This window comes from Myotis nattereri (assembly GCF_964212035.1).
Source record: "Myotis nattereri genome assembly, chromosome: 1".
In the NCBI taxonomy this organism is placed as follows: Eukaryota; Metazoa; Chordata; class Mammalia; order Chiroptera; family Vespertilionidae; genus Myotis; species Myotis nattereri.
The window spans coordinates 43,053,999-43,068,086 of NC_138075.1; the positions used below are offsets into that span (position 1 = coordinate 43,053,999).

The window sequence follows — 14,088 nt, forward strand, 5'->3', positions numbered from 1 at the left end:
CTAGTGTTTTTTTAAAATATATTTTTATTGATTTCAGAGAGGAAGGGAGAGGGAGAGATAGAAATATCAATGATGAGAGAGAATCATTCATCAGCTGCCTTCTGCACGCCCACCACTGGGAATCAAGCGTACAACCTGGGCATATACCCTGAACAGGAATCGAGCCATGATCTCCTGTTTCATAGGTTGATGCTCAACCACTGAGCCATACCTGCTTGGCTCTAGTGCTTTTATTTTATTTATTTATTTTTTTTTTACAGAGAGGAAGGGAGAGGGATAGAGAGTTAGAAACATTGATGAGAGAGAAACATCGATCAGCTGCCTCCTGCACACCTCCTACTGGGGATGTGCCCGCAACCAAGGTACATGCCCTTGACCAGAATCGAACCTGGGACCCTTCAGTCCACAGGCCGACACTCTATCCACTGAGCCAAACCAGTCAGGGCTCTAGTGCTTTTATTACTTTGTTTTTTATGTTTAAGTCTTTGGACCATTAGAATATATATATTTTTTGTAATCAAATGAGAGGTTGGAATCTGTATTATTTAGGAATTGGGCTGGACTGTTGGCTTACCTCGTAGTTACTCTGCAGTCTGGTTTTGGCTTCAATTTCTCTATTGGAACTCTTCTCACCAAGATTACCACCTCCCTGATGCTAAATCTAATTGACCCTTCCCCACCCTTATCTTGACCTTTTAATAGCACTAAAAAATATTTCTCATTCATTTCTTCCTATGCCTTTTTTTTTCCCCTAGCTCTCTAGCCCATTTTTCTTAGCCTCATTTTTGAGTTATTTTTTTCTCCCTTAAATGTTGTGACTTAGGGTATTTTACCTGGTTTACTAGCTGGTCCCTCTCCTCAGGCACTCCCAACCATGCCCAGGGCTTCACCTTCCATTCACATTTGCTCTTCTGAGTTCCAGACTCATGTATCCAACTGCCTTATGAATTTTCCACTTGTGTGTCTCACAGGCACCTCACACCTAACATATCCTAATCTCTTCCCCTGAACCTGCTCCCCCTCAGTGGATGACATCACCATCTACCCACCCTCCCAAACCAGAGTCCAAGGGACCGTCTTTGACTTTTGCCTCCCCGCTCTATTCCAATATTCAATTACCGAATCTTGACAGTTCTACCTATAGCCTTCAAACCTCTCCACTTCTCTTCCGTCCCTTGGCCACTACCATCGGTCACCTGCATGATCTCACCTGGCTACTACCTTCCCATCCAGGATCCATTTTGCAGCCAGCTCCCCTATAAATCACAGATCTGATCATGCCACTCCTGTGCTTGTAAAACTATAGTAGCTCCCCATGGCTGCAGAACCCCAATGGAGCCCCAAGGCTCTTCCTCTTCAAGCTCATCACCTATCATTAACCCCTGCACCACTACCTCCAGCCATGCTGACCTTTGCTGTCAAGCTCTCCTTCTTCCCTTCCTCTGACAATGTCTCCTTATCCGAAGTTCTCAGCAGGTCTCTTGCCATCTACGCTGCTCTGCATGCTGGTCCCCTGCACTTCCCAGTCACCGCACCTGCTGATTTGCTTTGGCACTCACTTCCCAATTTACAATCATTATTTATTAGTCTCTTCTCCATCTTATCCCTACATCTTATCACTAGATGGCACTGTTGCACCCCGGTGTCCAACAATTGAGCTACTCCATAAATGTTGAGAGGGAATGAGTGAATCCACCCTTTTAAAGAAAACCCCAGTCAAGGACCTAGTTAAATTGCACCACCCCCAGCTTTTTTTCTGGCCAGTTTTTTCTTCCTCCCTCACTTCTATCCATATTAAGCTCTCTGGCTTATTAGTTTTCTTTAAAATGCCAATTCATTATAATATCATTTCTCAGGGTGTCCCACAGGTAACTCACACCTAACACATCCTAATCTTTTCCCCCAGAGGGCTCCCATAACCAGTAAAAGAGCTGCATTTCCCCCTAGAATTAGAGATCCAGACCAGAGGTGAGGGTAAGAGAGAGTAGAATTGGTATGCTGAGTGTTTGTTTTTTAAAGTCAGATTTATTAAGGTATAATTTACACACAGTAAAATTCAACCTCCTTAGTTGAACTGTCTACATATTTGTCAAACATATACCATCCTGTAACCATTGCCACAATTAAATATTTAAAACTAGAGGCCTGATGCACGAAATTCGTGCAAGGGGCTCCGCCCCTGCCTGGCTTTGTCAGGAAGGAAGGATGTCCAGAAGGACATCTGGTCTAATTAGCATACTGTGCTTTTATTATTATGGATTCCCATCAAACAAAAAATTCCCTTGAAGTCAATCACTGTCCCCTACCCTCAAACCCTTGGCAATCACTTTCCTAACTTGTTGAGTTTTGTCTTTTCCAGAATGTTTCTTCAACTCAGCATAATGCTTTAGCGGTTTTTCCATGTGTTGCATGTACTGGGAGTGTGTTCCCTTTTATTTCAGTAGCATTCTATTGTATGAATGCATGACCATTCATTGATTCGTTTAATGGACATTTAGGTTGTTTCCCCTTTTTGGTGATCAGGAATGAAACTAGTATAATTATTTGTGTAAAGGTCTTTATGTAGACATGTGCTTTCATTTCTCTTGGGTGGGATGACTGGTTTTGTAAGTGTAACTTTGTAAGAAACTGCCAGACTGGACTGGGAGGGTCTTATGTAAATCACTGAAAAGGAGCTGACACTACACAAATTTGAAGCCATAATAAATCCAACCAGCTACCTAAGTAAGTCCAGCTACAGGACCCTAATGAACACCAATGACCAGACCTGCAGAAGCCCAGAGTTTTGACGGAAGGTGGTAAAATGGAGACAGGACCACTGTGGAAGCTGGTACACCCAACACCCAAGGGAAAGAGTCCTCTCCCCAGCCCTGCTGTTCACTCAGTGGTCTTGGAACCAGCATCTCACATTCCCAAGCCATTTATAAAATGAATGATTGGAAGTCAGTGTTTTATATTCTCAGAAAATAAATTAATAAAACGAAGCTTGGGGGGAAGCTGTAAAATTAATAACAAAAAGAAACAAGTGAATAACATACACAGAAAGGGGCTATAACTGACCCAAGTAATGAAGACTATTTACTTTATGCCCTCAGGCTGAAGACAGAAAGATCTTGAAACTTACATTGAATTCTAATCAGTAGGCTTTTTTCAGACATAGGTCAGTAATTTTGAAATGGCATTGTGTACATTCTAGGACTGAGCAAAGAAGTACATGTATTGTGGACAACAGGAGCAGTTTTCTCTGTTAGAGCTGCATAAATATCAAAAGGGGAAGGCTAAAACGTACCTGGGGATTCTTTGTCCTATTTGGCAACATTTTTCTAAGGAAGAAATTATGTTAAAAAATAATGGACTCTGTCACTGCTTCTTTTTGGGGACGCACGGGACTTGGTTGAATGTCTGTAAGGAGGATTCTCCGAAAGGTCGGGGGCCTCTGGGGGGACCTTGCCGAAGGCGGGACCCTACCTTGACTTTTCCGAACAAGTCCGGTCCCCCGGGATGTTTTGCTAGAATCTCTATGTTTAGTCTTTAAAGACCTGACCTTGTAGAAGCATATACTGTACTTTCTCAAGGATACTTACCCTGCTGATTGTATCTAGAGATTGAGTTCAAGCTGTTTGAATAAAAGCCAAAGGAGGCAGGCGAACCTGGCTACTTGGGGGCGATAGCCAAGTAGTGCCTTAGCCCTCTCTTTCACAGAAACGTGTGTCAGAGCAATCTGTTCATCCGTCGCTCAGGGTCTGCCGGTCAGCCCCGGCACTACTTTTAAAAAGAAATTTTTAAAAAAATTGATTTCAGAGAGGAAGGGAGAGGGAGAGAGAGATAGAAACATCAATGATGAGGATCATTGAATGGCGGCCTCCTGCATGCCCCGCACTGGGGATTGAGCCTGCAACCCGGGCATGTCCTCTGACTGGAAATTGAACCGTGACCTCCTGGTTCATAGGTTGATGCTCAACCACTGAGCCTTGGAGGATGCAAAATATAAGCCAGCTTTAGAAATCTGTTGCTGAGATGAAGAGAATACGTGTGACAACTCTCTTTGTCTGAAGTACATTTATTACAGACTTGAAGCATTCATACAAGTACCCATGGGACATAGGAAAGCCCCATTCGCAATCTCCCAGGAAGAACAGGAGAAATTTGCAGAGTTCTTCAAAAAAATCAAGTCATTCAGACATCTTCTGGATGTTATACATATCAGGCATCAGTGGCCAGGTTTCCATCCATCCAATAGGACAAGTGCCTACTGGCCTTTGCAATTCCTGCTACCTTGGCCAGATACACCTCCCCCCACGCTGGCACAGCTGGCACCTTTCTGCCTATCAACCAAGTCTCTTCTCATATATAAGCTTACCAGAGTGGTCATCCACTCTCACCTATTCCTTCACTAGGCTTCTTTTCTTTTTTTAAAAAATTCATTTTTATTGGTTTCAGAGCAGAAGGGAGAGAGAGATAGAAACATCAATGAAGAGAGAGAATCATTAATCGGTTGCCTACTGCACGTCCCCTACTGGGGATTGAGCCCACAACCTGGGCATGTGCCCTTGACTGGAATCAAACCTGGGACCCTTCAGTCCGCAGGCTGATGCTCTATCCACTGAGCCAAACCAGCTAGGGCTAGGCTTATTTTCTTTATTGCACTTACCATTACCGGAATTTATCTTGTCTGACTGACTGATCAGAACATCAGATCCATGAAGGAGGGACAGTGAGGGTTTTGTTCACTTCTGTGTCCCCAGTTCCTAGGTCAGTGTTTGTTCTATATATACCAGGCACTAAAATATTCATCACATGATTTAGCAATGCACTCATGTACAGGAATCTATTTCTCATGAAAAATGAACATGTTTGTAGAGTGGTGGGTGAAATATAACCAAACCAAGTGGGAAACAGGACAACTGTATTATAATAAATAAACTTTATTTCTTTATTCCACACAATTTAAGAAAACCATACACTGGAAGAATATCTCTGAGTTTTTCATTCATATGGATCGTTGATTAGAAAATCAGGCTAGCGTTCAACAGATATGTCATAACATGTTTTACAGTGTTGATAGGTGTTTCATGTATAAAGGGTATCATGGCTAAAACAAATTTGGGATCCAACTGAAGTGCTTTTCCAACGTACCTGACAATACCATTCTACTCCACTGCCTTCCTCAGAACCTCTCATATGAGCAGGGTTCCACAGAAAGCACTTTGAAAAAGATTACAGGAGACCAAGTAGTTAAATCACTTTGTACTCAAAAGTTTCTAAACTTCCCACTTATAATTCTAATTAACAATGGATCATAACTCTCTAAGAATTGAGCAGTGGAAAATGAAACTCTATAATAAGTAAAGGGGAGATACATTTGACTAAATGGCCTCATTCAAACACATTGAAGTTTTATCACAACTATAATGTCTGATAAGTTTTAGAGTTATCATTCTCAAGCAGGGGGAGGGGAAAGAGGGACATCCCATTGTGAGTGTACCCACCCCTACATAATCCCTTTTGAGACAGGGTCAAGGTGAACAGTTGGCACCCATGGGAGTCTGGCACATCTCTATAGTGTATTGAGACATTAAAAAATTTTTGAGAACTACATTAAAAAGCATCTTCCCAGTGAGGTCTTCAACTGACCCACTGCCAACCTTTCTAACTTTCTGGAATGACTTAAGCAACACTATCAGACTTAATACTTACTGATAATTCAGATATTTGAATTCATTTTCACTACAGAGTAGAAGCTTCCAAATCAGTGTACTGCAAATTGGTATAAAATTTTAATTTGTAATACTGTCCAAAAACATACAATGGGACTAAATTTACCAAAGTTATAAAACCACTATGAAACATTTGATCTTATTTTGTTGATTTAACATTTCATTTTCACCATTAAGCATGACAAAAGTAACATAACCAAAGATTAAATCATCTAAAAGCCCTTCAAATTAATCATCCAATATTTTCCAACTATTTGTAAGCTATAGAACATGATTTTATTGTTATAAACAGAATTAGAAAGCCTTCATGTCTTTGGCATTACTAAAATAGGGTATTTAAATGTTGTACCCTTTTCCACTATAAAATTGAAGTTAAAGTAAGATGAAATGGAAGCCCACTTGCCCTGCTAGAATAAAATGTCTCTAATGATTTCAGATTGTTGCTAAAAAACAACAAATTTTGTCATGTATTTTGTAATTAATGTACCAAAAATTTACCAGCCCATATAATTTCATCAGTCTACTTCTCCAGAGGAAGTAAACAGATAATAAAACTAATGAAATCATATTTCTTGACCACTCTCATCCAATATAAATTGTTACTTGTCCTCAGAGGATTGGACGATGAGCTATTTACCAGGCCATTCAACCTGGGCCAGTAAACCACAAAGGCAGTATTCTAAGATAGGGGGTGTTCCTGAGTCAGCAAAGAGAATTCTGCATTGTAGACAGCCCCTTAAGTCATTAGCAAGTGCACACCAGGGGTTGATAGGCCTGTGTTAGCAATTGCTTTGTGTCAGCATTTCCGTATGTCCAAAAATACCACGAAATACTGAACTTTAATTAGTAATGCAACAGATGAGAAAATGCTCCGTGTTTTAGGACTGTGCGGAGTAGAAAGCTGGGAACACATCCTTCAGTGGTGAGTTGCTGAAAATTACATCAATGAAAACAAAGCCGATAAGCCTTTTGGAATTCCTGACACCAGCATTTCTTCAAGTTTGGCCCGTGGCCCCTCTGCATTAGAACCACGTGGGACTTGCTCCAGCGCAGATCCCCTCTCAGAAACCTGCATTTTACACGGGTAAAGCAGAATCTCTGGTCTCCCTGGGAATCTGCATTGGCCACAAGCTCACCATATGTTTTAGGTTCTCAGGAAAGCCTGAAAAATCGCATCTGCCCAGCCCTTTGGCAAGGTCTTTAAGCATCCTCTGCACATAAGCACTAAAATTGGCAGCGTATTTGAAATGCTGAAGCCACAGCAAATGCACGACACCCCTAAATACAGTGCTGTCACTGATTTAAAATGTGACAAATGAACACGACCGACAGGGATTAACCTGGCCAACTCCCACGGAGTGCCATGTTTTACCTGTGCTGCATAACACTTTGCAGAATCAAACTGGCAACAAGAAAACAGAGCAAAACGGGACATATGACACCCAGACATAGGCTGTGGACTCTTAAGGAAATCCAAATCCAGAGTCCCAAATCCAAATCCATTGACATGGAATTTGCACTTTGAAGCAGAATGGACTTGAGGGAAAAAGAGGGCTCTCTTTCTTTTCACTCCCTTCACTAGGTGGGAAAAGAAAGAAGAGTCCCCCCACCCCCTGAAACCAGTCCCCAGGACTCCGATAGACCCGAGTTCCTCTTTCTAAGGTCCCCTTGACCTTTCTGGCTTATTTTCCTCCCATTGTGGGAGCTCTTGGGGACTGGAGAGGCATTTGCTACATGAAACTCATCAACTTCCATTTTTAAAGAGTAAATACTGTTTAAATAGAATTGCAAAACTCATTTTAAATAAATTTAACTTAATTAAATATTAATAATTTGCCTGAATGAGGACTCGCTTGAACCCATGTTCCCCTTTTAAAACCACACATACAGAATCAGTGCACAGCTAGAGAAATTTCCTCAGTTAAATACCTTATTGATATGAGCCCATTCAAAAATGCCAAGACACCAATCATTATGAATATCTTAGACCACTGTAAACCAGTACCATGCCACTGGCTTATGGTGGTTAAGATGTTGTAGCTTAATGTTGACATCTGGCACAAAACGCTTAGGGTCTGAATCATGTTTCCTTTTTATGTAATTCTGGCTCAGGCATCCGATACAGAGCAGCTGAGAAATAAATTATGTTGACGAGGCTGAAGATGAGGCACAGAAGTATGGCTCCTGCTATCTGAGGGAAAGACAGGGCCCTGGCGTTGGCCATGAGCCATTCCCTCCTCAGAGTCTTGTCCAGAAGTATGGCTTCCATCTGCATGTGCGTAGCCAGGATCACACACACGTGGAACAGCTGGTGACTGTGACCTACAGCAAGTATACAAAAGGCCACCAAGATCAGCAATAAAAAAGGAATGACATGCTGAGTGAAAGAAGCCAGACACAAGGGACACATATTGTATGATTGCATTCATATCACTTGTCCAGAAAAGGCAAATCTATAGAAACAAACTGTAGATTAGTGGTTGCCCTGGGCAGGGGGTGGGAGTGGGGGTGAACAGCATATGGGCATGAGGGATCTTACTGGGATGCTAAAAATGTCTTAAACCTCATTTATAGTGATGGTTGTACAACTTGGTAAATTTACTAAAAGTAGCATTAAATTGTATACTTGAAATTAGGGAATTATGTGATATGCAAAATATGCTTCAATAAATTTATCTTTAAAATGTAATGTGAGAAAAAGAAAAAGGCCATGAGAGTAAACCAAATTCACCAATCCAGCTTTTCACATGAAAAAGGCATCATGTTCTGCCAGAGGTCATCTCTCTTTCTCTTTTTAAAAAATATTTTTATTGATTTCAGAGAAGAAGGGGGGGGTGGGGGGAGAGAAAGAGAGAGAGAGAGAGAGAGAGAGAGAAAGAAACATCAATGATGAGAGAGAATCATTGATCGGTTGCCTCCTGCATGCCTCCTACTGGGGATCAAGCCTACAACCCGGGCATGTGCCCTGACTGGGAATTGAACCGTGACTTCCTGGTTCATAGGCTGATGCTCAACCACTGAGCCACACCGGCCGCGCCCAAGGTAGTCTCTTAAAAGCCAGTGCTAATGAGCTCAGATTCCAACTTCAGTGCCAGAGGAGAAGCCAGCCAAAGTCTCTGTTGGCCACTTACGAGGTGGTCCACTTTCTCTTGCCGGTCAATCCCAGATGTGACCAGGAGCTCTTTCTCCCCATGACCTGCTGGACCCCAGCTCACCAGAATGCACCCACATGTGGGGAGCAGGGCGGGGGGCTCAGTAGAGTGTGCTAGGAGTGGGCAGGGACATGCACCTTTGTTGGCTGGTGAGAAAAGGAGTCCATTGCCCAGGGCTGGGTCCTGCTTTGGGGGACAACTTTCAGAAACCAAAAGCAAGATGAGAAGACCACATGTGTTGTGGGCTGATCTGTGTCCTCTTCCAAATTCATATGTTGAATTCTTAATCCCAGTACCTCAGAATAGGATCATATTTGGAGATGGGGTCTTTTAGAGACAATGAAGTTAAGATGAAGTCACTAGGGTGGGGCCCAGTATAACTGGTATCCTTATATGAGAAGAGGAGAATAGGCCGAGGACATGCACATACACAGAGGGAAGACCACATGACAAGAGCTGGAAAGATGGCAGCCCCTAGGAAGATGGTGTGTTTCAAGGTACCACCCCTGCCTTATGGGCTGCGTACGATTCCCAAACTCTGTGAGTGATGTGCTCAACAACGGAGGAACCCTGTCTCCATTAGGAAAGACATAAAAAGACGCAAGAGCCCTGGAAATATGTGAAATGTGGCTGCAGCAGGAAGAGTGGTTTCAGCAATCCCACCCAACAGGAACAGGGAGGAGCTTCCTGTGGGCAGACGCTAACCAAGCCGGCCTAGCCCTTCCCACTCGGGCTTGTGGAGAGGGAGTCCCATATCCAGCAGAGATTTAATGTTCTGTCATTAACTGTTGTCGGGCAAATTTCTCCCCATAGTGGTGTCTTTCTGCTTTGAACGGGATAGAGATGAAAAAATTAAATGTTATTAAGAAGCCAGGGAGTTGACAAAATAAGGGCCAGGGCTATTTTTCCTGCAGCCCCCAGACTTCATGCACAATCCCCTCTACTTCATCCAGCTGGTGCTGGGAGGTGAATGTGGTTGGTGGGTGCCCGTAGGCAGGTACCCCCTGGCCCTTGGGTCTCCCTCCTTTTTTGAAATCTGCCCTCTAAGCATTTTGCTTGAAATTCCTCCAGCAGGACAGAATAAGTAAAGGAGATGAAACCCTAATGAGAACGAACAAAGTAAAGCTGGCCACGTGACCTAGGTGGTAAGAGATGGAAAGTTATAGACAAAATGGGCTTGGCAGCAAACAGGGTCCTGCTCACCACAGGGAGACAAGGATGCCCCCTTGGTCCCCATAATAGCTTATCTGAGGAGCTCTCCTCCCAGCACACATCAGCCTCGCCGGAAGTGATCAGGGGCCTCCAGCCAGTCCCAGAGCCAGGGTGGGGGTCGCCTTCCGCAGGGCCTGCCCACTTCCCCAGGTAGAGAGGGAAGGAACTCTACCAGCAGGTGCAAACCCGTGGCACTGACACCTCCTGGCCACATCACTTCTCCGACTTTAGCGAGCTCAGGCTCACCTAGAGAATCACACAGCCTCTGAGGGAGTGCTGGGCCCCATCCCCCACGTTTCCGGTGTAGGGCCCGAGAATCTGCATGTTCCCGGGTGAGGCTGAGACTGCTGGTCTGGGCACCACACCTGAGAGCCACCTCTCTACCCTGACTCCTGGTCCCATCGCACCCCGCTGAACAAGACAAAGGCAGACACGGTCCCCTCCTGGGCACAGCCCTGCACAGCATCTGGCACCTCGGAGCCATGTGCACCCTGTCTGTCTTAGTCCTCTCCACGGATGCCCTCAGTGGCCATTGAATAGTGGGATTTCATGTTCTAGGTAATTCTAGGCCTACCCTGGCCCCATACCCCATAGGAATGCGTTAGAATCTTAGACCTACCTGCTCTCCCATCCTCCCTGGCCATTCACTGGCTGCGTATATCCTGGCCCCTATTAACTCACCGTTGCACTCACCTTGGCCAGCACCTGGAGAACTTCCTGAAGAGCTGCTTCTCTCCCTGCCCTGGCCTCCCCTCTGCAGCTGCATCACAGGGATGGAGCCCTCCCCAGCTGGAGGGCAAAGGCAGTAGAGCCACCACACACTCACCAACGTAGTCAAAAAATCCAGGGGCCAGGCGCTCCGGCAGGTGCGCGGAGTAGAAGAAAGAGGCCAGGAGGGTCATGACCACGTGCTTCTGGTGGTACAAGGTAACTTCGTTCTGCGGACTCTCCCCTGGGAACAGGAATACCTGCAGGTATTTAAAAGCAACATCAGGTCTTGAGAGGAGGCCCTTGTCCCTGTCATCACCTGCCGACATCTTGGCGCACACGTGGGGACTTGGGCCAGGGCCCCCACCTCCTCGGGGCTGCGCTTGGAAAGGGAACTCTCAGGGCTGTGTGAGCAGAATTCCTATTCTGAGAGGGACCAATTGAGACCCAAGGTTAATCCCCCAAAGGTTCATGAGAGCCATTTGGGTTATTTAACTTAAAAAAAGAAAAAGAAAAAAGAAGGAAGGAAAGGAAAAACCCTATTAGATACATTTCTGCTCTTTTTTTCTGGACAGAAGTAATGTGTAAGTATAGTAAAAAGTGATCATTTCACACTGGAACTCATTTCTAACCAGCACGTCCTCTGAACTGATGCTTCTTATTAAGACTTTAAGGCTTAGTAATCCCTTGAAGGCCTTCTGAGTCATCAGAAAGTATTAATTACGGCCATGAGACTGTTTCAGAGTTAAGTACAGTTTCTGTTATTGTTATAAATAAAGACAGCAGCCCCCACCTTCCGAGGGCACGAGGCCAGGCATCATTTCATGGGCACCTCAACAATTGCCATAGGCAGACTCTATTTCCCCATTTTGTACATGAGGAAGCTGGGCTGGAGGGTGACTTGCAAACCCTAATTAGAAGTGAAGTCTGGATCTGGTCTGGATCCAGGCAGACTGAGTCCAGAATCCGTGCACTCGTCAACTTCACCATTCAGGGTTAGACCTCCCATCCCACTGCCCACTGCAGCTGTGTGCCAGGCGCCCACAGATCCTGTGATGGGTGTGGTTTGGTGGCATGTGGAACTGGCTTGGTCCCTCTGCTCTAATTTCGTGTGCGTGGTCTGTGTCCCCAAGGAAGGAGTGGGGGAATGGGCTGCACCCCCAATTCTAGGTCTCCCGCAGGCCCACAAAGGCCAAGCCCAGAGCACGTGGTCAGTGCTCCAGCTGGGGGAGCCAGCTCGGCCCCTCCCCTCCACTCCCCAGCTGCCTCTGGGAGGGGCATGCCACTCACTGGGCCCTGACCATGTGCCAGGCATCACTGAGCCCAGCAGGTCTGTTGTTTTGATTAATTTCCTTTAACACCCTGTGAAGGAGGGGGTGCTAGTCCCAGTCACAGAGGAGGAAACGGAAGCTCAGAGAGGTAATGTGCACCGTTTAAGGCAGTGGTTCTCAACCTTCCTAATGCCGTGACCCTTTAATACAGTTCCTCATGTTGTGGTGACCCCCAACCAGAAAATTATTTTCATTGCTACTTCATAACTGTAATTTTGCTACTGTTATGAATCGTAATGTAAATATCTGATATGCAGGATGTATTTTCATTGTTACAAATTAAACATAATTAAAGCATAGTGATTAATCACAAAAACAATATGTAATTATATATGTGTTTTCTGATGGTCTTAGGCGACCCCTGTGAAAGGGTCGTTCGACCCCCAAAGGGGTCGTGACCCACAGGTTGAGAATCGCTGGTCTAAGGTCACACAGCCAGTGAGCAGTGGGACTGGGACTTGAACTCAGACCCACCTGTTTTGGGAGTGCATGGACTTCCTTCCTGTCTTTCCTCTTTCACCTCTTATTTCTTGTTCTCCATCTAATTCCTATCTCTCAGACCTTCATTCATACTTTCCCCATCACTACTGATAATACAGTAATTGATGATAACTAACATGGTAATAATGCTTTTCTTGGACTCTTGCCACCATTTCATGTAATCCTCCCATAGCCCGATGAAAGGAGGTGTTATTACCATGCCCATTTTACAGATGAGAAATGAAGGCACAGAGATGATAGACAGCTTGTCCATAGGCTCCCAGTGAGTAAATATTAGAGATCTGCCTTTAGAGCCTGCTCTCCTGGTCACTCCACTAAACCCCAGGCTGCTTCCCCTGCCCAGCCCTCTGGGACTGCTGCTGAGCCCCAGTGAGCACATCTCTCTCCTGTGGCTCCCCGAGGCCGCTGTGTCATGCTGCTCCCGACTCTACACGAAGCACCCGGGTCCCCACTCCCGGGTCCTGTGCTGCCCGGCATGGTGCTCTGACCCCCAGGAGCTCAGGGAACAGCTGACTTCCTAGTGGTGCCCAACAGGCAGAGGAGACGGCAGGGCCCTTACCCGGTACAAGATGGGGAGAGAGTCCCAGGTGTAGGGATAAGCAAATGCGAGGACACGGAGCATCTTACAGAGCCTGGGCTTGTGGAGCTCCAGAAACCTAGATCAGGGAAGAAAGGGAACGAAAGGGGTGTCAGTAAATTATACACACGTGCGCATTCAAAATACCCACAGGCAAGCCATCAGCGGGGACAAGCACTTTGCAAAACTTCCTCCAGCAGCTTCCCCGCCCCCCAGCCCCCCCCCCCCGCCCAATGGCTTGACCTCAGATGTGAGGAGACCTCAGGGGAATCCATCTCTTGGCATCTGAGAAGCAATGGTATATGGATGGAGCCGGCCAGGAGGGAGACAGGTGGGCAGGGGCGGCTGCGGGGCCCAGGCCCTGGGGGAGCACAGCTGCGGAGGCCGAGCTGCCTCACTGGTCAGAGCCACCCTGGTGATTACCGAGCAGAAGCCTCGGCTCAATTAGGTGTGTAATTGCTCTGAGGGACTTCTGGAGCGTGCACTACCACGCATGGATACTCCTGGCACAGGGAAACTGCATGCGGCCTTTCCTGTCCTCCTCCCCACCCCCACCCGCGTCCAATCCAAGGACAAGGGAAATCAACATGAACCCGAGTGGTGCTGACGGTCACCACAGGCAGGTCCTCCGAGATGGAAGTGACAGGACCTCAGCTGGCCGGAGGGGCAGGGACAGTACAGGTGGCAGAGGACATGGGAGGGCAGGGAGAATGTTCACACTAATCTGTAGCCCTGAACTGGGGCTCAGGTAGAGGAATGCTCACGCGCCTGGGACAGGCACCTGTTCCAATCCCGCAGAGTGTTGTGGGGGGCTGGGTCCCCCCTTGGTGCCCACAGGGCTGCACAGGTGGTGCAGAGCTAGCACGCCGAGGCTCATGGGGTGGCTGCTC

General features: G+C 46.1%; 1 protein-coding gene across 2 annotated transcripts in view; it reads right to left on the reverse strand.

Annotated features, from left to right (window-relative positions):
• Positions 1-7,797: 7,797 nt before the first annotated feature.
• Positions 7,798-14,088, reverse strand: part of PAQR5 (progestin and adipoQ receptor family member 5) — a gene marked incomplete at both ends in the record, with an annotated part of 37,971 nt that continues 31,680 nt past the window's right edge. For both annotated transcript variants that reach the window (XM_081112103.1, XM_081112102.1), the window contains 3 exons: positions 7,798-8,039; positions 10,908-11,049; positions 13,181-13,277. In XM_081112103.1, the coding sequence (XP_080968229.1) occupies positions 7,798-8,039; positions 10,908-11,049; positions 13,181-13,277 (481 nt within the window). The remainder of the gene's footprint in view (positions 8,040-10,907; positions 11,050-13,180; positions 13,278-14,088) is intronic.